General features: G+C 41.4%; 2 protein-coding genes across 3 annotated transcripts in view; both read left to right on the top strand.

Annotated features, from left to right (window-relative positions):
- LOC139540170 (vesicular glutamate transporter 3-like) overlaps positions 1 to 3,468 on the top strand; it is a 41,422-nt gene extending 37,954 nt beyond the window's left edge. Inside the window, exons 11-12 of the mRNA XM_071343767.1 lie at positions 352 to 479; positions 764 to 3,468. Of these exons, the coding sequence (XP_071199868.1) occupies positions 352 to 479; positions 764 to 1,093 (458 nt within the window). The 3' untranslated portion in view covers positions 1,094 to 3,468. The remainder of the gene's footprint in view (positions 1 to 351; positions 480 to 763) is intronic.
- A 2,764-nt stretch (positions 3,469 to 6,232) lies between these two features.
- Positions 6,233 to 24,485, top strand: part of LOC139540169 (bile acid receptor-like) — a 31,273-nt gene continuing 13,020 nt past the window's right edge. For both annotated transcript variants that reach the window (XM_071343766.1, XM_071343765.1), the window contains exons 1-5: positions 6,233 to 6,420; positions 9,681 to 9,864; positions 15,088 to 15,465; positions 17,838 to 17,978; positions 20,667 to 20,809. In XM_071343766.1, coding sequence (XP_071199867.1) covers positions 9,768 to 9,864; positions 15,088 to 15,465; positions 17,838 to 17,978; positions 20,667 to 20,809 — 759 coding nt within the window. In that variant the 5' untranslated portion in view covers positions 6,233 to 6,420; positions 9,681 to 9,767. The remainder of the gene's footprint in view (positions 6,421 to 9,680; positions 9,865 to 15,087; positions 15,466 to 17,837; positions 17,979 to 20,666; positions 20,810 to 24,485) is intronic.

Genomic DNA, 24,485 nt, shown 5'->3' with positions numbered 1-24,485 from the left:
TATTTCTGATCAATTTGATGTTATTTTAATGGACAACATTTTTAGCTTTTCTTTCAAAAACAAGGACATTTATAAGTGACCCCAAACTTTTGAACGGTAGTGTATATAATAATACATTAATAAAATGTATTCATATACATTACTGTTTGGCTAAATGGTTATTTATTAATCCAAATGGATGATCCCAAAAACATTTCTAAGAGACAGCATGAATAGTGTGTGGTATTCAATATCTAATAATAAATAATACATGATGGGATTTCATGTAGTGCTTTTTAATTACCCAAAGATAATTTGACAGTGGCATAAACAATTTACTCTGATGGACTGTACTTGTTACTGTATCCCCAGGGTTCAACGTAAACCACTTGGACATTGCCCCTCGCTATGCCAGTATCCTAATGGGCATCTCCAATGGCGTTGGCACACTGTCTGGAATGGTGTGCCCCCTTATCGTTGGAGAACTGACTAAACACAAGGTATTGTCACATTCAACATTACAGACAAATTCTAACAGCTGTCAATGAGATTAGCAAAATGAGCCAGGATAAGACTATGGCATCAATATTAGGAAGTCCCTTAGATGTCAAACGAAACTCCCCCTGAGGGACTTCCTAATATGACTACCGTATAGGACACGAGTAACACGACTGGTGAATGACACAATGAGATACTGATTTTATAACATTGTCAATCAAATCAAACGTTATATCAGACAAGTGTGACAGTTTGGTCACTGACTCAAGTCTTTCCCCCTCTGTAGACCCGTCTGGAGTGGCAAAACGTGTTCGTGATTGCCGCCATGGTGCACTACACGGGGGTCATCTTCTATGCTATCTTTGCCTCGGGCGACAAGCAGGACTGGGCCGACCCGGAGAGCACCAGCGACGATAAGATCGGCATCATCGACGAAGACGAGCTGGCCGAAGAGACGGAGCTCAACAGCGAGATTGCCATGGCACCCAAGAAGAGCTATGGAACCACAGAGAACCCTTCGGGCTGGAAGAAGAAGAGAGGAGTCACCATGCAGCAGGATGAGGATGATGGGAACTCCCACCATGGTAATGGGAACTACCAGGAGCAGTATCAGTGATGTGCCCTAAGTATCAGGGGCATTGGCTGTCCTTGCTCTTCACCTTTTTCCTGAAGCGTGCACTTGCACACTTTCTCACATGGCTTCAACAATGGTGAAAACTCCCTCCAGCCAATCCTTTCACCAATCCTATGCTTTAATATCCATGTGGCGTGTGCAAATGCCCACTTCTGGAAAAGGGTAGAGAACCGAGACACAAAATGATCTCTAATGACCCCCTTCCTATTCGATATATAGTGCACTACTACTACAGGGAATAGGGTGTCACTTGAGAAGCACTGCAGGACTTCCCCTTCACGTCAACATCAAGTGAACGAAGGGTATAGTGACATACTTGTTCAAAAATAATTGACTCTTGGAAAGGGGGTCATTTGAGAGGACTTTGCCTTCACATCAACATCCAGTAAAGGAAGAAGGGTCAAATTCACACAGACCGGCAGAACTATCAGTGGTCATTCTTCTGAGAAGTTACAAAAGAAGTTTCAGCAGCCATTGGTCAATTACCACAAACTTGCTTTCTGTTGTTGTTTGGTCATTTTATCCATTTGACTGTTTTACCTCGTACTGAGACATCTTTACATTATCGTGTGGTCCCTGATGATGAGGTCACGTTTCACTAACCAGGTGTTGCGTCTGAGGCTGAGCAAAGGGTGTAAAATGAGAGAGAAATTAGACACATTTGTCTGGTAGGAACTCACAGATGAAGGGACATTACAATTTGTGTAATAGCAAAATAAAAATATATACAGTACCAGTCAAAAGTTTGGACACACCTACTCATTCCAGGGTTTTTCTTTATTTTTACTATTTTCTATATTGTAGAATAATAGTGAAGACATCAAAACTATGAAATAACACATATGGAATCATGTAGTAACCAAAAAAGTGTTAAACAAATCTAAATATATTTTATATTTGAGATTCTTCAAAGTAGTCACCCTTTGCCTTGAAGACAGCTTTCCAACCTCTTGGCATTCTCTCAACCAGCTTCATGAGGTAGTCACCTGGAATGCATTTAAATTACCAGGTGTGCCTTGTTAAAAGTTCATTTGTAACCTTCTCAATGCGTTTGAGCCAATCAGTTGTGTTGTGACAAGGTAGGGGTGGTATACAGAAGATAGCGCTTTTTGGTGAAAGACCAAGTCCATATTATGGCAAGAACAGCTCAAATAAGCAAAGAGAACGACAGTCCATCATTATTTTAAGCTGCAGAGGATAAGTTCATTAGAGTTAACTGCACCTCAGATTGCAGCCCAAATAAATGCTTTGTGAGACGCAGAGTAGGTGAACGGAGGATCTCCCCATGTGTGGTTCCCACCATGAAGCATAAAGGAGGAGCTGTGATGATGGGGTGGGTGCTTTGCTGGTGACACTGTCAGGGATTTATTTACAATATAGAAAATAGTACAAATAAAGAAAAACCTTTGAATGAGTAGGTGTGTCCAAACTTTGACTGGAACTGTATTTTTTTGCAGCAATGTAAATGTATGCAACTTTGGTATAATGCTGCCTTCAAATGCTCCTTGGAGTCTCATTTCCCATTTGTGAAGTTGTAAATACAACACGATTGTGTTCAACTTCTGAAGTCGGAACAATTATCCAACCAATGAGATTTTAGCTAGCTAGATGAGCTAGCTAACGTTGCTAATAATAAAGTAAGCTAGCGTGATAACGTTGCCGACTATAATGTCAAACTAGCTATTATCCACAACTGCTGACCAACGTTCTTTGCATAGTATGGGCAGATGAAACATACTGGAGTATGGCTTACCTTTAATTGAATGTGAATAGTTTTGTTTTGTGTCAGCTATGCAACTAAGGGGACGTGCATATTATGAATGTGACTGGTTTGCTTTCAGCATTATTGAAGTAGACCACAGTGTTAAAATTATAGGCCTTTTTTATTGTTGCTTGTAACAATTTGCTACTGTTTAGTGACAATACTCTACCACAGCTCTCAGCCTGCTGTCCATGCCTTACCAGGCCCTGGTCCCACTGTTTCCCTTTAATGTACTAGCTTCAGCATTGCTATGTGTACTTATGGAGCTGTAAGCTCTCAGTAGGACAAATATACTGTGGAAGGTAAAACTGTGCACACATTCTCCAAGTGGGTTGAAGTCACATATCATCATGCAATCATCTACTATTGATCTATTTGATATTCAATGTTTATTTACTCATTTTTAAAAATTGTCTGAATAAGGGGTTGATTGACTACTCCTCAAACATTAAATATGGAAAAAATGATGTATATAGTGTATGGGATCAAATTATTAATGCTATTTATAGGACTTATGGGACAGTGATTTTTCAGTTTTTTTGTACAGTATATAATTATTTGTCATTCCATTGTTTGATAAATGCACTTTACTATTTTCAGATTGTCCAGCTTTTAACTTGAATATTGTCTATTCTGTATTGAGAGGTTTGTTTAAAAAAAGAGACACCCTGAACAAGTCTTAACTATGGATCACTGAGTAATGTGAACCGAGTTGTTCTTTATTCCACCACTGATCGTCCATTTCAAAGTTCTTTGTGGTAAATCCACCATCAAGTGCAATTTGTCAATTGCTTTAACTCAAAATAAATCTTACAGTTTGAAACCCCCAATTTGTCCTATTGTAAACCGGGGGGGGAGGGCTGCAGTCAGGCTTGTGTGGACTGATTATATACACTCCAACTTTTTGTAGACCTCAAACTGCCCACAAAACCACATGGCCTTACAGTAAATTCCATGTATGGATTGAAGGTAAACATCATTAGCCATGAGTAATTGAACACATGGATACAAACAATATTCATACCGTTTGACTGTCTTTATCTGCCACTACTTTGAGACAAAATGGCTGTTCTACAATCAACACTAAGCTGTGTGTTTACTCAAATTAGCTTTCTGAATCATTGTAACAACTACACAGACCGCTCTGCTTCCCATCATCTCTCAGTAAACATCCTTCACCTTATCTGTTCTGGTTCCTAAACACTTAGATCCACCAGTAAGCTAGCAACTTCATGGGACACTAGTTTACAGTCATTTGTGCAGGCAAATACTGTGTTTATCGTAATTCCTGATTTAAAATTGGCTGCTAATAGTGGAACCATCACGCTCGAGAGGTAACTCAGGATGAATATAATCAATAGAAAATAATGAATGACAGCATGTACTTTTTAAGAGGGCCTATTACCTTTTCTTTATATTTTTATAGTTGTAGTAATTTCCAGAGGAGGTAAATGCTGTGTAATTACAATTTGGTCCTTAAAGACCAGCTTGCTATATTCTTTTTATCTGCCATTGTATGTTAATGAGTTGTTCTCACAGATAGGCCTGGGAAGGGTTCAAGGTTATGGACCTTGTTATTGGTTTATATTCATTGGAATTTTTGTGACAGTCTTTGAGAGCTTGTTTGAGAAGCTCTTTGGGCAGCTCTTTGCTGCCCGTTTGAAGCCCAGTGTTTGATCAACTTATCTCCTCCTCTCCCTTTACAAGTTGGAGGTGGTTCAAAACTGTAAACAGTCAGCTTTTCTATTCACAATCAATAACCAAATGTGAGCTAAAAGGTGAAAAGACAATAGTGATCACTGAGTAAGAGGGGAAAGCCTATCGTACACTGCTAAAAATAAATGTAATTTGTGTTTTTTGAGCTGTGCTGTGACCCACGTAAGAAAATGTAGCACCATTTATTCTGTAGTGTTTATTGATTGTGACCACACTACATGTTCACCACAATAAATCAACTGAAATTGTACCCTTACCGGTAAGTGGTAACCATACCAAAAATACCACTAGAAAGCAATACAATCTGTTTAATAGTGAAGAAAATACAGTAGCCTCCTGTACATGTCACAAGGTTCTCAGACCCACTACGTGTCCTTCTCATGAGGCCACCACAACCCAGTCCACCCCAAAGCCCTCGTACACACAGCAGCTACTTAGTCCACAAGCAGACAGCAGCCAATGGCAAAGGTCCTGTTTATTTCAGATTGACTGTCTGTTCTGTTGACTCAGAAGGGCCTCTTTGGATTGAGCAACAGACCCATCAATGATTAAACACTTGTTTTTGGATATATAGAAGCTTATAGAAACACTGGGGCCTATTTCCAGCTTTATTCTAATCTAAGCTTTCCTCCTACTACATCCAGTTGTGAATGGTCAAGCAATGAGGTGAATGGCTTCTTACTGTAACACATTGGGTAAACAAACTAAAACCAGGCCACAAATCAAGGCGCCCTTCTGAGAACAATGTCTTATGAAGAGGATCCCTTATCAGAATAGAGACTGCCAACCTGTCTACCTGCAAAGGAAATCTTAGTTTTCTTCAGCACTACAATAGTTATTTCCCGATACTGTTATATTTTCCTACTTTAGCTGTTCTCTCTGCAATCCATCAACATTTAGAGTGCTCTAGCTGCCATACTACATGTACAGTATATTGCAACACCTGACAATTAGGTGGCCTAGCCAGGAGAGCAATTCCACTATAGCTGCCTATAGACATTGTGCTGAGGTGTAGATTAAACTTTCACTTACAAACACAGCATCATATAATATTTGTGTTAGATATGATTTATGAAAAACATGATCTATCTAATGAATGCCTTCCCGAATGGGGACAGACTTCAGTTCAACATCTAGTTTTGATTCATATTTGGTTAAGTTTTCGACTAATGTGGATTTAACATGAAATCAACAGAAAATATCACCATGTCATTGGATTTAGGTTAAAAGTTGGGTGAAAAAAACAACAAAATGCCCTTAAGTTGATACATTTTTGCAAATCCAATCAGTTTTCCACGTTGATTCAAGGTCATCTCATAGATTTCTTTGGTTGAAATGATTTGACCAGTTTTTGCCCAATGGATTGGCTCTCTGCTTGATCACTTGTGCCTTATCCAAGACCAGGTTGCCTGTGATTGTGTGTTAGTGTGTGCGTTTTTGTGTGCATGTGTCTGTGCTTGTGGGGTGGGGGGGGGGGGGGGGGGGGGGTACTGGTCTGGTTTTCTCTGTGTTAGGGAGTACACATGGCTGCCAGATTGCTTTGCTGAATGAGGAGGATTTTGGGGGGATGGGAGGAGGAGGGAGGAGGGGGAAGAGGGGTAGTGCGTTCATGGAGAGGAATGGACAGCTTAATTAATAACCACTGTCCCCTTTTCAATGACCCCAGCCAGTCACACATACTCTCGCTGCAACCCCAGACAGCCAGGAGCAGCTAGATGCTCATGAGCAAATATTGATGGTGCTGTACATTACAATGTGGAGATCAGAGAGAGAGGGTGAAGGCTGGGACTAGACTGGACTTACACTGGGGAAATCAACAGGAAAGAATACGGTAAGAACAAATGATAGAGAGGGACAGGTTGATTCTTTGTGTGGGCTGACAAGCTGGCCTGGAGGCCCTTGTTGGGGTCTTCATGTGGGCTGTTGTTTAATCTCTGGGGAAATTAGCCCTGGCTAATTAATTAAAGCTATGTCAGGTGCGATTTATAAAACCAGTGGTTCACATGGTGATTTACCTCCTCTCTGCTCAATGCATGATGGTGTCAGTTAACGTCGCCATGGGTGCTGTTAGTCAGTAACAGATTCAGGAAGTCCATGGAAAAATTTGGGGAAATGACTGTGTTCATTTTACTGTGATAACAGAGGAATAGACTAGCAACTCTCAAGGATCTCTTTAGTTATGAATGTACTGCACAGGAACATACCTAATTTAATACAGAATATAACCTAAAGGGAATACTCGTCAGAATAATTGTTTTGGAATTGTTGTGTTGAGTACATTGTGGTTATGGTTACAGCAATAAGGGAAACATCACATAACACAAGACAAGAAGTCTGAGTCCATGTCAATGCTTAAATCACATCTGAATATTTTTTTTTAGGTCTGGAAGATAAATAACAAATTAGGATTTTTTATGTAATTCCCCTTTAATTGTGCATATGGCACATTAATTGTGAATCTAGCAAGTGAGAAATGTGCTGTCTAATGTGCCAGTCTAGTGATGGTTCTGTAATGCTGTTGCTCATTCAAAGTTAGCAAATACCAAGTAATAGATAAAAATTATATACTTCCTGATGATATACTTCTGCCAGGTAAGCCTACTTTACAGTTAACATTAAATTGAGAAGGTTTTGGGGAAATTACTGTCTGTCAACCCACAAGATGGTTATCACATCAGCTGGCTACACACAGAAATAAGTGAAAGAAATACATGCGCACCACACAGACATACAGGGGCAATATTTCTGGAAATTAATTGGCAGCTATTGTGTTAGGTTTGGCTTTTTAAGCCAATAGTGGCTAACCGGGGGTGAGGTAATGTCAATGTTGCATTGATTAGATAGTAGCTGGGAGCTTGCAGTGTCTAATACTTGTGAGATTTGTTAATGACAATTTGCAGTGGAACATGTGAAAATTGTACTTTCAGAATTGTTTGGGGAGCTAGTCATAGGTGGGCTGTGAGCTACTGGTAGCTTTCAATCGACCTGTTGGAGACCCTGGTTTAACATGATTTTGCACTCCACACACAATTATCTGTAAGGTCCCTCAGTCGAGCAGTGAATTTCGAACACAGATTCAACCACAAAGACCAGGGAGGTTTTCAAATGCCTTGCAAAGAAGGGCACCTAATTGGTACATGGTTAATAATAAAAAAGGCAGACATTGAATATCCCTTTGAGCATGGTGAAGTTATTAATTACACTTTGGATGGTGCATCAATACACCCAGTCACTACAAAGATACAGGCGTCCTTCCTAACTCAGTTGCCGGAGTAGAAGGAAAACGCTCAGGGATTTCACCATGAGGCCAAACAGTTACAGAGCTTAATAGCTGTAATAGGAGAAAATTGAGGCTGGATCAACAACATTGTAGTTACTCCACAATGCTAACCTACATGACAAAGTGAAAAGAAGTACAGAATAAAAATATTCCAAAACAAAAGCATCCTGTTCGTAATAAGTCAATAAAGTAAAACAGTAGAAATGTGGCAAAGAGATTAACTTCATGTCCTGAATAGAATTGTTTTATTATTTATTTAACTAGCAAATCCATCACAACATATCACTGGGTACCACTCTTCATATTTTCAAGCATGGTGGTGGCTGTATCATATTATGGGTATACTCATCATTGGCAAGGACTAGGGAGTTTTTTTAGGATAAAAATAAATGGAATAGAGCTAAGCACAGGCAAAATGAGAATACGTGGTTAAGTCTGCTTTCCAACAGACACTGGGAGACAAATTCACCTTTCAGCAGGACAATAACCTAAAACACAAGGCCAGATATACACTGGAGTTGCTTACCAAGACGACAGTGGAATGTTCCTGAGTGGCCTACAGTAGTTGCAGCTTAAAAATATATGACAAGACTTGAAAATGGCTGGGTGAGAAAAACATTTATGTAATCAATTTTGAATTCAGGCTGTAACACAGCAAATTGTTGAATTAGTCAAGGGGTATAAATACTGTAACAGGTTGAAATTCGCTGCTCAACTGAGGGACCTTTGAGATAATTGTATGTGTGGGGTACATAGATGAGGTAGTCATTAAAAAATCAGGTTAAACACTATTATTGCACATAGAGTGAGTCAATTCAACTCACTATGTGACTTGTTAAGCAAATGTTTACTCCTTAACTTATTTAGGCTTGCCATAACAAAGGGGTTTGAATACTTACATTATTTATTAATTTGTAAAAATTCTCTAAAAACATAATTCCTGTTTGACATTATGGGGTATTTTGTGTAGGCGAGTGACATAAAATCTCAATTTCATCCAAATTAAATGCAGGCAGTAACACAACAAAATGTGGGAGAACTAAAGGGGACAGTGAAGATCAAGTTTATAAGTTGCCTGGCTGGGCTGATGAGACAGTGGATTGCGCAGTCAGATGGAACAGAGTAAATAGGCATTTTAGCATCATAGATTTAGCCGGTGGAAACTTGTGCAATAGACATCGGATGGAATGCGGTTTTAACCAATCAGAATTGAGGATTAGACCCACCCATTGCATAAAATGTATTTCATCTGTAATTTAGCAGATTTAAACAGATTTCATCTGTAACTTGGCCACTCAGGAACATTCACTGTCTTCTTGATAAGCAACTCCAGTGTAGATTTGTGTTGTAGGTTATTGTCCTGCTGAAAGGTGAACTCCTCTCCCAAACTCTGTCTGTATTTGCTGATGTCAAGCATACACATACCAGGATACAGTCACCACCATGCTTGAAAATAAGGATGCAGTTACTCAGTGAAGTGTTGTGTTAGATTTGTCCCAAACACAAGGCTTTGCATTTAAGCCAAAAAGTATATTCCTTTGTTGTGTTTTTTTGCAGTATTACTTTAGTGCCTTGTTGCCTACAAGATGCATGTTTTGGAATATTTTTATTCTGTACATATCCGGCCTAGACAGGGCTTGGACTGTAATTGGTTAATCCCACTTTGTAACACAATAAAATGGGAAGAAATCCAAGGGGTGTGAAAACTTTTGCAAGGGCTAAAGAGTTGTCTGTGAAGTATTTAACAGGTAAGCTACTGTATCACAAAGCTGCTTAACAAAATGTAAAACTCACACTAACATTATGTCTAGGTGTATCTTGGTTTCCTACAGGATTGGACTGGAAATAATTTACTTCCATCATCTTTATTCTGAGCTGAGGTCCATCCAGATTTGTGAATGAATGAGTGGGTGGGCCCCGAAGTCAATGTGGTGGGACCACTACAGATCCCACACAACGATGGATTCCCATTGTCCGAGAACTCACACTTCTTTGGTAAGCAACTTCCAGTGACTAGCCTGGACCCAGATCAGTACTATATGTGCTTCATCTAACTCCTCCTACTATTTTTGTCAAGCAATACATAATATGCAATGTACTATATGCAGTAGAAGTCGGAAGTTTACATACACCTTAGACAAATATATTTAAACTCAGTTTTTCACAAAATTCCCTGTTTTAGGTCAGTTAGGATCACCACTTTATTTTAAGAATGTGAAATGTCAGAATAATAGTAGAGCGAAATATTTATTTCAGCTTTTATTTCTTTCATCACATTCCCAGTGGGTCAGAAGTTTACATACACTCAATTTGTATTTGGTAGCATTGCCTTTAAATTGTTTAACTTGGGTCAAATGTTTCGGGTAGCCTTCCATAAGCTTCCCACAATAAGTTGGGTGAATTTTGTCTCACTCCTCCTGACAGAGCTGGTGTAACTGAGTCAGGTTTGTAGGCCTCCTTGCTCACACATGCTTTTTCAGTTCTGCCCACAAATTTTCTATAGGATTGAGGTCAGAGCTTTGTGATGGCCACTCCAATCCCTTGACTTTGTTGTCCCTAAGCCATTTTGCTACAACTTTGGAAGTATGCTTGGGGTCATTGTCCATTTGGAAGACCCATTTGCAACCAAGCTTTAACTTCCTGCCTGATGTCTTGAGATGTTGCTTCAATATATCCACATACATTTCCTTTCTCATGATGCCATCTATTTTGTGAAGTGCACCAGTCCCTCCTGCAGCAAAGCACCCCTACAACATGATGCTGCCACCCCTGTGCTTCACAGTTGGGATGGTGTTCTTTGGCTTGCAAGCCTCCCCCTTTTTCCTCCAAACATAACGATGGTCATTATGGCCGAACAGTTCTATTCTTGTTTCATCAGACCAGAGGATATTTCTCCAAAAAGTACGATCTTTGTCCCCATGTGCAGTTGCAAACCGTAGTTTGGCTTTTTTATGGCGGTTTTGGAGCAGTGGCTTCTAACTTGCTGAGTGGCCTTTCAGGTTATGTCGATATAGATCTCATTTTACTGTGGATATAGATACTTTTGTACCTGTTTCCTCCAGCATCTTCACAAGATCCTTTGCTGTTGTTCTGGGACTGATTTGCACTTTTCGCACCAAAGTACGTTAATCTCTAGGAGACAGAACGCGTCTCATTCCTGAGCGGTATGACGGCTGCGTGGTCCCATGGTGTTTGTCCTTGCGTACTATTGTTTGTACAGATAAGCGTGGTACCTTCAGGCATTTGGAAATTGCTCCCAAGGATGAATCAGACTTGTGGAGGTCTACAATTTTTTTTCTGAGGTCTTGGCTGATTTCTTTTGATTTTCCCATGATATCAAGCAAAAGGCACTGAGTTTGAAGTTAGGTCTTGAAATACATCCACGGGTACACCTCCAATTGACTCAAATTATGTCAATTAGCCTATCAGAAGCTTCGAAAGCCATGACATCATTTTCTGGAATTTTCCAAGCTGTTTAAAGGCACAGTCAACTTAGTGTATGTAAACTTCTGTCCGACTGGAATTGTGATACAGTGAATTATAAGTGAAATAATCTGTCTGTAAACAATTGTTGGAAAAATTACTTGTGTCATGCACGAAGTAGATGTCCTAACCGACTTGCCAAAACTATAATTTGTTAACAAGAAATTTGTGTAGTGCTTGAAAATGAGTTTTAATGACTCCAACCTAAGTGTATGTAAACTTCCAACTTTAACTGTAACAGTATATGCATATGTAATGGGACATTTTGCAGGTATATCTTGGTGGGGCAATTGCTTATTTTTGTAATGCATGCCAGCAAAGCCACTACACAACACAACACTAAACAATATTTTAATTGCACTATAACGGTGACAAACGGTGCTGTTAGGGCCTACATAAAGCTGTCCCAACAGCAGAGTGTAACGCTCAAAGAGTGAATGGGTGTGGAGTCAGGCGCAGAGAGCAGAGGATACGGGGAAAAACACGCTTTAATGTCCAACCAAAAAAGGTACAAAAGGTAACGCCGAACATAGGCGTAATACACTCCACCTAAGTACACTCTGGTATCAAACCGGACAGCGGAAAACCCATATAAATAAAGAACACCTCTCACAATACAGAAACAAGCCCGCACAAACACAAGCGGGCTAATCGAACTTAAATAACAACCACCCCAAAACCCCAACAAGGAACAGGTGAAAACAATTAGACAAAACCAAACGAAAAGGGAAAAAGGGATCGGTGGCAGCTAGTAGACCGGTGACGACGACCACCGAGCGCCACCCGAACGGGAAGTGGAGCCACCTTCGATGATATTCGTGACACAGAGCTTTCTTTTCAGCACCATGGAGTGATTCCTTAACACCGCTACACCTGGTTATCATTATCTGGCAGCAAAACAGTTAATTCAGCCTCGTTTACTGCCTTTTAAAAAACATAGCTGATATGGCTGACTTGCTTCAACTAATGTAGTTTCTACTGACAATTGAGATGTACAAACTATGGCATTAGGGAACGATGAGCAGATAAGAGGCAATACGTAATAAGACATTACTGAGCGAGCTAAGATGGACGTAGTCAATAGAACTTTTTGTTAAGCACTTTTGAAATGTACAGCGACAGAATTCAGAACATGGGTCATTCATACAGTATTCTCCCTGTACACCAAGTCAGAACCGTAGGATAAATAAAGGGGGTCTATAAGCAGACAATGAAAGCTCATACAATATTTGATGACGACATTTCTCTAAAACAGGCTATAGGCTACATGTGCACCACCAAGTCAGAACAGTAGGCTAAGTTATGAGGAGGAAAGGGACCAAATGATTAGGGTGAGACACATGTGCTACCAACAGATTACTATACGACATACACTTAGTATTACTTTCTTAGCTACAGTATACATATCTCCCTGGCGTATAACATCATTTATGCAGCAGCATACAATACATTTTTGGACTCACCTTGTTGTGCTATGCTCACTTGAACAGGAAGGTGGCGCGGAGGTCCTTCGTGGGCAAATTTAGTCATCAAACTTTGTCATCAAAGTCTGTCTTTCTCTGGATTTTTGGTGCTTTCTAGACATCTGGGGACTCAGAAAGAAACAAGGTCGAATCATGACGTCAGTGATCTTCAGGTCGGAGCTCTAGAAAGAGGCCAGAGTTCCCGACTTGGAATTCTGAGTTGGATGACCGTTCAAAACGTATTTTCCCAGTAGGAGTTGTCTTGAACACACTGACGTCTGAGATTTCCCAGTTCCGAGTTTCCAGTTGTTTTAAACGTGGCAGAAGTCATGCTGGATTGACAGCATGGCCAATGTATTCAACCTTTTATGGCCGATGGTGTTGCACGTGAATGTTTATCCTTTTAAGCTTGGAAAAGAGACCCTTAATCTTAGACTTGGGACCATACAGCCACTCCACTGAATAGCAGGCTAGTGATTGCTTTGCAACGCTTGCAGTTAGCCACTGATTCCTTCCAAACCACTCATTGTTGAATTTGTGATTTCCAACTTGTTGTGTAATGTTAATGTCCAATGACCGATGAGCACTGATATGTTTTATCTATAATTTCTCTTCATATGACAAGGATTGAAAAGGGTTTGCCAGTCGATTGTCAACTTGATTCATGATGATGACTGCTTGTCTATCTTGCTAGCTAAGCTTTTGAAAGTATGATGTTGACATGATCAGTCCAATCAAAGCTACGGTAGATATAATGTGTTTTAATGTCATTTTATCTGTGGCCAATGAACTTGAGCCTTCTTGGATGGGCACTTCTAATGTATATCTATGGCAGCACCCAAGAGGCTTGAATTTTCGAGCTCTCCTTGTAGACTTTGAGGTGACGCAGTGTCCCCATGAGTGATAGAACTCTGAGCCAATCACGATGCAACTAGAGTACATTACTAACCCCTACGCTCTGTATTTTCCACTGGCTGCCCCATCACCACCACAGAAAGCACTAAGATAGGCTAAAACACCTTGAAGCTGCCTTTCTCAAGAATGCAAAAAAGAGACCATATTTGTATGCAACTTTATTAACTCAAAGATTTGCATAACCTGCCGTGAATGACGGGTCACCACTGTACATATGGCATGACAATGATTGTTAGGAGAGTTGGCACATGCAGATCTGGGATCAGGCGATCCAGTGGCCAGCTCTGACACACATTACACCTCAGGCAGTAGCAGCCAGTCACGCAAGCCAGATGTCAAAGTGACTTTGCACATTACCGAACCAACTACCTGTAATGATGGGCAGAAATGTCTGTCAGGTTAATAAGTAGCCATGGCAACCTTTGCTCCCATTTGGCACTCCTAAGTCATACCTCAAACAAGCATCAAGGTGTTCTGTTCTAAGACTACTGTACCGAATTCTTCTGGAGAAGTTCCATTGCCAAAGATAATAGAGGGAGGTATGCTGAGGTAGAAGAAGTACAGGTAAGAGTAGAGCCGCAGAGGGGGATTACTTTTCAGGTGGTCAGAGAAAGAGAGAGAGACCTGGGTGTGCTGGGTCTGCTGGGTCACCCTGAGATGGCCATGGTCTAGATTAGAACAGATCTTCAGGTCAGTATCTCATGCCTGTCGATCTTATTGTGTCAGCTTGGATTATGTGTATTATAAAATGAGTTTGAATGAACTCAACCCTATAGAACTGTACGGCTACATTCCAGCAGCTTGTTGTGTTCCAGTATTTCCTTTAACCTTAACGTATTTGAATGAATAAAAGTGATATGAAATGGTTCCAATGCTAGCTGACGTCTAACCTTCAAGGGTTCATGCCCACATAATACAAATATCATTATTATGATTTATGATACTAATGATAAAGCATTGTGAAATGTTATTATATGTAAAATATAAATAAGATAAGTACTATTACCTCTTTGGAGAATTGTTGGAAAGCTCAAGCCGTCCCGTCAATCTGCTGTGACAGTGTGTTCTGTAAGAGTGTGAGGTTATTTATGACTGGGTTTATGTAGGTTACTATCCCCTGTTATGTTAATGTTTAAATACTCAGATTAAGTCACTATCTAATACTACTGTAACAGCTGGAAAGTGATTTTGACAGTCGTACTACACTATCCTTGGGAAAGTACAGGAGTTATTGGCTTGTGAAATGTGTAGCTATTGTGAATTTTCTGAACCATGCTGAAACCAAGCTGACTTTAGCCAACACTTCTAATCAGTGATACGATAAATTAATCTATGCGTCTTTCTTTTCTCCTCTCAGATATTCTGGCAGAGCAAGGGAGCCCTTTGCTTCAGGACCAAGAGGTCTTATCCTTCACCAACTATCCCAACATGCAATACCCCTTGGTGGAGCCCGCCATGTCCTCCCCTCCATACTACTCCAATCAGCACTACTACCCCCAATACAGCGTTGAGGAGTGGTACTCACCCACAGAGATTTATGAACTGAGGAAAGAACCCCTGGAGGGTAGCTATAATGTTGAAATGGAAGAGGCATCCGCCATAGTGCCTGCGGTGTGCAAGAGGACCAGGCACACTTCCCACGCAGGCAGGGTCAAAGGGGAGGAGCTGTGTGTGGTGTGTGGGGACAAGGCATCTGGGTACCACTATAACGCTCTCACCTGTGAGGGGTGTAAAGGTAATTGCAGTGATTAAGTGTGCTACATCTTTATCATACCTGTAGACATTGAAGTGTTACGGACTACAGATCTTCACCGTCTTCTACAACATAGATCCAAATAAGAGCATCTTCTACATTCAACACTTGAGAAACCACTCTTTGGATGGGCTCACTTCTTCTAAAAGCCTGTGTTGATCACTTCTGGTTTTGCTCCGTAGCTATTGCTAGAACAGTATCGTAGTCTGAATATAGTTGGGAGATTCTATAATGTTATATGATGCCTACAGAGTAGCCCACTGGTATAACAAACATCCAGAAGGTGATCAGTATGATATTTCGTCATGACGAGGATGAATGAATGAATTGTCTCTGGTGTCAGGAGTAAGCAGCATGACTTTACTGAACGTCTCCATGTAAAAATGGCGAGCTCAGTGACACCCAACATGAAGAATCACAACAACACCTCCCTAACTTTCTTAATGACAGCATTTCTACTCTATTTCTTGTAAATCCTCAGGTGAATGGGTGTTATGGTTGCGGTCACTGGGCTCTCCTGCCTCGTATCTGAGTGTAGGTTTGAGGTTCGGTTGTCTCTCGTCGGTTCACCCTCCGTATATAGCTCCCTCTAAGCGTTCCACTCTATAATGGCGTAGGGAACCCGGAGCTAAGCAATGTTAATGTGTGTCGTTGTACTCATCTCCTTGCACTTGAATGTCTAATTAGCTGTTCCAAGCTATCGAGTGAGTGCCCACTGTATGGAACCAGTCCAATAAGGCTCTTAGGGGGCATCTTTCTCGCACTGGTAGTTAGTGTAAAAATAAAATAAAATGTTATTGGTGCTGTATACATATGTTGCAGATGTTATGTTTCTAGCTACAACAGTGCAGTAATACCTAACAATACAAAACAATACACGCAAATCCCAAAAATGTATACAATTATTAAGAAGTATAGAAATATCAGAATGAGCAATGTCAGACTGCGCAATATAAATATATACAGTGCATTCGGAAAGTATTCAGACCCCTTCACTTTTTGCACATTTTGTTACGTTATAGCCTTATGCTAAAATGGATACAATTATAAATTTATCTCATCAATCTACACAAAATAACCCATAATGACAAAGCTAAAACAGGTTTTTAGATTTTTTTGCAAATGTATTAAAAATAAAAAACAGAAATACTTTATTTACATAACTATTCAGACCCTTTGCTATAAGACTCGAAATTGAGCTCAGGTGTATCCTGTTTCCATTGATCTTCCTTGAGATGTTTCTAGAACTTGATTGGAGTCCACCTGTGGTAAATTCAATTGATTGGACATGATTTGGAAAAGCACACACCTGTCTATATAAGGTCCCACAATTGACAGTGCATGTCAGACCAAAAACCAAGCCACGAGGTCGAAGGAATTGTCCGTAGAGCTCAGAGACAGGATTGTGTCGAGGCACATATCTGGGGAAGGGTACCAAAACCTTTCTGCAGCATTGAAGGTCCCCAAGAACACAGTGGCCTCCATGATTCTTAAATGGAAGAAGTTTGGAACCACCAAGACTCTGAAGTTCAGGGCAGGATACTGGGCGGAGTCCGGCTAGTGGTGACTATTTAACAGTGTGATGGCTGGAGCACTGTGTTTTCCTTGAAGCGGGCGAATGCATCGGTGTCCATGACGTGGCTGGTTTTCCCTTTATAATCCATGATTGTCTGGAGTCCCTGCCACATACGTCTCGTGTCTGAACAGTTGAATTGCGACTCCACTTTGTTTCTGTACTGACGTTTTGCCTGTTTGATTGCCTTACGGAGGGCATAGCTGGACTGTACACTGTGTGGCACTTTTGAAAGGGGTCCATGTTAATGGTTTAAAGCACCCCTTGGGAATAGGTCAAGACCAAGGGCATAGATCAGCCACAAACCAATGCCATCACTCCATTAGAGGTTTTATTTATGGGAGACCGTGTACCTGTATCGTGTCATAGGGTTTGTAGAGTAAGGCTATCAGGCTTGTCAGCTTATCAGATCCAAGGCACAGTCCTCTACCACATACAGATCCTATTCGACCTATATTGTTACAGGAAAATAATCCAGCTACAGGATTTGAACATTAATCCATAATGTTGCTTGATCGGTGGTTAGGCTATGATAGTTGGGCAAAAGTAGGCTACATGAAAAGTGCAATACTGTAAATATGACTGTGTTAGTGTGGGTTTTCAGGGAATTTATTTAAATCACAAAGCTCATCTCCAAATTCTCGGCAACAAAAGAGTGATCAAATTAAGATCCTGCATCTGTAGTGGTGTTATTTGCTCTACAGTACATAATACCACTAGTATTTCATCATATGACCAAAGACTGAGGTCACTGGGTAATTGTTCTGATCATTGCCTTTAGGCTTCTTCAGACGGAGCATCACAAAGAACGCCGTGTACAAGTGCAAGAGTAAAGGGACCTGTGAGATGGACATGTACATGCGCAGGAAGTGCCAGGAGTGTCGTCTCCGGAAGTGCAAGGAGATGGGCATGCTGGCAGAATGTGAGTATATCAGCACTCACGCCAACAGCTGTTGGCATCTCTCCATTTATCATCATGGTATACTGTACCTATTATGTCACACTTGATGGTACAGTCTGAGGTGCTGGTTTTATTGATAAGGAAATGGACCAAGAGTCAAGGGAACCATAAACCATCATTACTGAAAGATTCAACAAGAAAGGTGGTCATGACATTTGAAGGAACCCCCATGTTTCTTCCCTCTTGATGGCCTTTACTCCACAATCCATGTAGTTGCAGATGCATAGATCTCTTACTGCATCGCTAAGCATATTGCTATTTCTTATGTGCAAAAGATTATCTTGCCAATGACAGGAAATGAATTTGGTGATAACACCAGCTCTTTGATAGTCTACGATGTGCATTTATTACTTGAGAGACTACACTGCAGGTTTTAATAACTCGTGGTACATGGTACCATAGTACCTGCCCGTACAAAAATGTATATTCAACCCCTTTCTTTTAATTCAACTGAAGCACTGGCACATCTCAGAGGACCTTTAAGAAGTGCACCTGCTATTTCCCAATAGAATAAATTGCAGGGCATATCTTCAATAGTATTGCATTTTACCGTGCATGTATCCATTTAGCATTCATGTATCCATATAAATGACATGGTTAAACAGTCACTCACTCTCAGTATTTGATTCAGATTGACATGTGTCTAGCTGTGAGCCTGACCCTCTGACTATCTATTCAGACTGTATGATATCATAATTATTTTCTTTCAATGCACTGGGGACATTCTCAGATCATAGCAGAGAACTTTCATTTTGGATTCTGACACAACTTTTTTGAATTTCACTGAGGGACTGTGTGTCATACCGCTCACAACAGAAAGGTCTCACCATTGTTGCTATTCAAGGGAGGGAGAGGCAGAGAGAGAGTCAACTAGAAGATAAGGTATTTTTGCAGAAACAAAAGAAGAATGGGGAAATGAAGGTGTAAATCTTGATCAAAAAGACAGCCTAATCCTACCACCAAGGAGACCCAATTAGTGGGTGTATTTAGAGAATCAGGCAAGGAGAGCAGGAGGACGGAGTTCACCATTAACATACTCACTGCATAAAATACAGGAGTTGTATAATTAAGGAATAAGGCATGAGGGGTTGTGGTATATGGCCAATATACCATGGCTAAGGGCTGTTCTTATGTACCGTACAATGCAGAGTGCCTGGATACAGTCCTTAGCCATGGTATATTGGACATACTGTATACAGTACCACAAACTCTTTACCAACGTAACATTTTTTGGTTTGTTTGTGGTGCGGGGAGTCAGCTGTTTGTTCACCCACACCTGCGCACAATTGCTAATAAGCCATCCACAAACGCCCGACTATATGTGAAAAAGTGAAAATCTGAGGCTTGCACCCGACCCTAAACCGCAAATATAGAAAATGGGCTACAGTCAAAGACGTCAGAACAATTTTTTGACAGGGGGTGCACAATTTTTGGGCCTGATTTAGATATATTTCTGCTTTGGTAGGCAACTTGTCTATAATTAGATACGTGCAGCTTCTCTTCTGTCATTATATGTTGCCCTAGAAGATTAAATGACCCCTTGTTCACCAGAGTAATGTAAAATCGATAGAATGAATGCTTCAGTTTATTTGACATCGGTAAAGTTCTCTCTCATCTTCTTTCGCTGAGAAAATATGTTTAGGGACCCGGGAGAAAATGCAATAACTGAAAAAATACTGGAAAGATTTTCTGTGCAAAATTTGCATATGACATCAGATTGACCGGTTGTAAGGAAATAGAGAGCTGTGAAAACGACCCAACATGTTTCTGATAAGATTTCAGTTCGGCTTGGATGCATATTTAATGTGGTTGAAATACTATCAGCTTTTATGATGCTGATAAAGATAGATACCGTCTGTAGAGGTGCTAAATGAGCATTCACATTCTCTCAAGATGCTGAAAGAAAGAAATCATATTTCTCCACTCCTGTTTTCGAGTCAAAATTTGGCATACATTTGGTGTATCATTTTACAGCAAGAAATGCTTAATTCTGCAGGAGTTCATATTAAGGCTATGTGAGGGGTTATAGACCTACAGGCAGTGTCCACATTTCAGTTTCCATTTAACCCATCTGAACAGTAGGCTACAGTTCCCTTGACGTGCCATAGGCCGATCGGAAGTCCCCATCTTGTGACTGTTAAATTTGTATAGCGCCTCACAATCACCACACATAATATAGCAGCACTGCTATCATCCTCTTTTACCACTTCACCAAACCATTCCTTTTCTGGTCCTCCTTCTCTTTATTTTAAACTCTCCTTTCGCAGCTCTTCTCTTATTGGATTCAACTCCGACATTGTCCTTTTTGCCTCCGTGGATTGATGTTAAGTCTTTCTGCCTGTTCCCAAAAGAGTTTGGCGATTGGTGGGTAGGTTTATTTGGCATGTGTACAGTTAGGCCCTAAAGCTTACATCTGAGCTAACCTCTTACCTTAGGTGAGAATTAATGTTCAAAACATGCTTAATAACTCAAACCCATAGTTACACTATAAAGCCAATTAAAAAAATATCAAACGCCCTGCTGTATCATTGGGCATCAGGCCTTTTCTGGCTGGCTACAGTGCATTCACAAAGAGAATCACTATTGAACAAGTAGGGGTGAAATTCTCCTTCAACACATTGTGTTTGAACCCATCATCACTGCCCACAGGTCTGCTGACAGAGATCCAGTGTAAGTCTAAAAGGCTGAGGAAAAACACCAAGGCCTCCCCAGGAGAGTCCACCGGGGACGAGACAGAGGGGGGAGACAACGGAGACAGCAAACAGGTCACCTCCACCACCAAACTGTCAAAGGTAAAAGCTCCCCTTTTTGCTCTTTAGAATGTTTTTTTGTGCTTCAAAATTTGTGTCAGTGATTCCCAATGAAGGAATCTAAATACAGAACATTATTTATTAGAAAATGATTTACTAGAAAATGGTGTTAGATGTTTATAGACTAAGACAAACGAACCATTTCCTGAATGACCTTCTTTTGTTTATAAAAAATAAAATAAAATAAAATAATTAGAAAAGTAGCTTTTGTTTGATGGTCTATATTCCCGAGAACTCCAAGGTAACCTGTGTTGTGACTTTACTTTCATTAATCTGATGACTGTTATTTATCTTATCAACTAACTATGTTTAATTGTTACCCGATTAAATGAATCATGTAACAATTAACTCATTAGGAATTTGGGGCACCACGAGAGCAGCTGTTTAAAGAATGACCTATTACATCCATAAAACAGTCAACACATTAATCACAACCTCTTATCATATCATCATTCTGAACAGTCGTAACCTCTTGCATCTGAAAAAAACCCAGCCTTACTTATGATTCAGTACAACACAAATTGGTTTAATTATTTATTTACTAGCTAACTAAATGATAACACAGGATAAACATACACACTTAATACATTAGGAAAGGTCCCTACAAGACTGACACAACATATGGCTGCTTCTTACACAATGACATGGAGAGAGATTGAGAGAGCGAGAAAGAGACGTGCCTCCTAGGAGGGAGGTGCAGGAATCAGGAGCAGGAGAGCAAGGAAGTCCCAGTGGCACAATCGTTTATTAAGTAGTTCCAACTCAACAACAACATGGGGGGGGAACACGCCCAAACGACGTAACCACAGCAAACAATCCCACACAAAGACTAGCAGGCAGGAGGTTAATAAACCCACCGAAATCAACTAATAGGACACAGGTGTAAACAAAACAGACAGACACAAACGAAAATAAAAAATGGATCGGTGGCAGCTAGTAGGCCCGAACAGGGAGAGGAGCCACCTTCGGTGGAAGTCGTGACAGAGACACTTATCGTTGATATACTTTAGGAAACTACTCTCACAGTAATCATATTCTTTGCACGCGAACGGCTGCCCGTTTGGAGTAAGAAATCATTCATGTATTTACGTTTAAAGGCCTTCGTTCGCAGTGGATCACTGTCGGAACCAGCCCTCCTTAGGAAGGGTGTTGGGCCTTTCAGCGGCACGCTTGTAAGGCTCTGATTGTCCAAAAGGGGTCCTCCCCATCGGCTTCTACTATTGTTCACTCTGGAAGATACTCCTTGGAAGATAGGCTAGCCAGCCGTGTCGATGGTACCAGTGGGGTGATGAGAGTAGCAGAATACGCTGGTTTGATGAGTAGTAGAATAGTCCCACTTAAATTTGCTTTTCTAGATACTTTCCTAGGACAGCTACACAGCTGTAACAGTGATTGTCTGAGGGGAGTTTTCTTCTCCATCTCGTGTTGGTATTCAGGGTTCAAACCACTTTACACACACAGCTGCAGCCTGGCGATGTTCTGGTCTAAATGTAAATTTCTTTACCAATCCTTTTATGCACTCTAGTCGAAAGGGATGGTTCCGTCAGGCTAATACACTCTCTCACCTCACTCGGGGCGTGACTACTTACTGTGCAAAGTTTAAAAGAGACAAATTCTCTTATGGATACTAAAAGCACATTCCTAACTTAACAAAAATACGTTCATAATTTTGAATATACAACGTTAAGGTGGGATAGTGTATATACTTTTCAAGTTACAGTATATCCTTTATAAAAACAATTATGACATCACAAAATAACAACCCATATGACATTATTATTACTTAGATCACCACTGACCATTCCCCACGTTTTCTGTTAGGAATATTTTTCTAGTATTTGGATCCTCACAGGACAGTCATGACACCTGGCTAAATAAATATCGCCCTGTAGCACTCACATCTGTCAATTGTAAGTGCTTTGAAAGGCTGGTCATGAGACAAATCAACACCATCTGTTATGCTGGTGAATGAGGACCCAAAAGCGACGTAATAGTAACAGAGTCTTTATTCCAGTATTAAACAAATAATGATTCTCCTGGAATTATCAATGGTCAATCCAAAACAGGAAACTGAAATCCTCTCGTCAATAGAGAGGAACGACTGGAGACGCGACCACAGACTGCAGGTCGCTTCAGGAAGGCACTGGCCGTAGCTGACATAGACACCTGCTCACACGCAGCATCTGAAGAAGGCAAAGAACACGACAGGGCGGAACAAGGACACAGGAACAGCAAACATCAAACAAGAATCCGACCAGGCAGAAGCGGAAAACAGAGGGAGAAATAGGGACTCTAATCAGAGGGCAAAATAGGGGACAGGTGTGAAAGAGTAAATGAGGTCGTTAGGAGAATGAGAAACAGCTGGGAGCAGGAACGGAACGATAGAGAGAGAGAGCGGGAGAGGGAGAGAGGCAGGAGGAGAGAGAGAGAGAGAAAGAGGGAAAGAACCTAATAAGACCAGCAGAGGGAAGCACAGGGACAAGACATGATCAAAGACAAAACATGACAGTACCCCCCCACTCACCGAGCGCCTCCTGGCGCACTCGAGGAGGAACCCTGGCGGCAACGAAGGAAATCATCAATCAACGAACGGTCCAGCACGTCCCGAGATGGAACCCAACTCCTCTCCTCAGGACCGTAACCCTCCCAATCCACTAAGTACTGGTGACCACGTCCCCGAGAACGCATGTCCATGATCCTTCGTACCTTGTAAATAGGAGCGCCCTCGACAAGGACGGGGGGGGGGGGAGGGAAGACGAACGGGGGCGCGAAGAAAAGGCTTGACACAAGAGACATGGAAGACAGGGTGGACGCGACGAAGATGTCGCGGAAGAAGCAGTCGCACAGCGACAGGATTGACGACCTGAGAGACACGGAACGGACCAATGAACCGCGGAGTCAACTTGCGAGAAGCTGTCGTAAGGGGAAGGTTACGAGTGGAAAGCCACACTCTCTGACCGCGACAATACCTAGGACTCTTAATCCTACGTTTATTGGCGGCTCTCACAGTCTGCGCCCTGTAACGGCAAAGTGCAGACCTGACCCTCCTCCAGGTGCGCTCACAACGTTGGACAAAAGCCTGAGCGGAGGGAACGCTGGACTCGGCGAGCTGGGACGAGAACAGAGGAGGCTGGTAACCAAGACTACTCTGAAACGGAGATAGCCCGGTAGCAGACGAAGGAAGCGAGTTGTGAGCGTACTCAGCCCAGGGGAGCTGTTCTGCCCAAGACGCAGGGTTTCGAAACGAAAGGCTGCGTAATATGCGACCAATCGACTGATTGGCCCTTTCTGCTTGACCGTTAGACTGGGGATGAAACCCGGAAGAGAGACTGACGGAAGCACCAATCAAACGACAGAACTCCCTCCAAAACTGTGACGTGAATTGCGGACCTCTGTCTGAAACGGCGTCTAACGGGAGGCCATGAATTCTGAACACATTCTCAATGATGATTTGTGCCGTCTCCTTAGCGGAAGGAAGCTTAGCGAGGGGAATGAAATGTGCCGCCTTAGAGAACCTATCGATAACCGTAAGAATCACAGTCTTCCCCGCAGACGAAGGCAGACCGGTAATAAAGTCTAAGGCGATGTGAGACCATGGTCGAGAAGGAATGGGAAGCGGTCTGAGACGACCGGCAGGAGGAGAGTTACCTGACTTAGT

This window comes from Salvelinus alpinus, chromosome 15 (assembly GCF_045679555.1).
Source record: "Salvelinus alpinus chromosome 15, SLU_Salpinus.1, whole genome shotgun sequence".
Taxonomy (NCBI): Eukaryota; Metazoa; Chordata; class Actinopteri; order Salmoniformes; family Salmonidae; genus Salvelinus; species Salvelinus alpinus.
The sequence above is the reverse complement of the archived record's forward strand: the minus strand, read 5'-3'. Positions and strand labels throughout refer to the sequence as shown.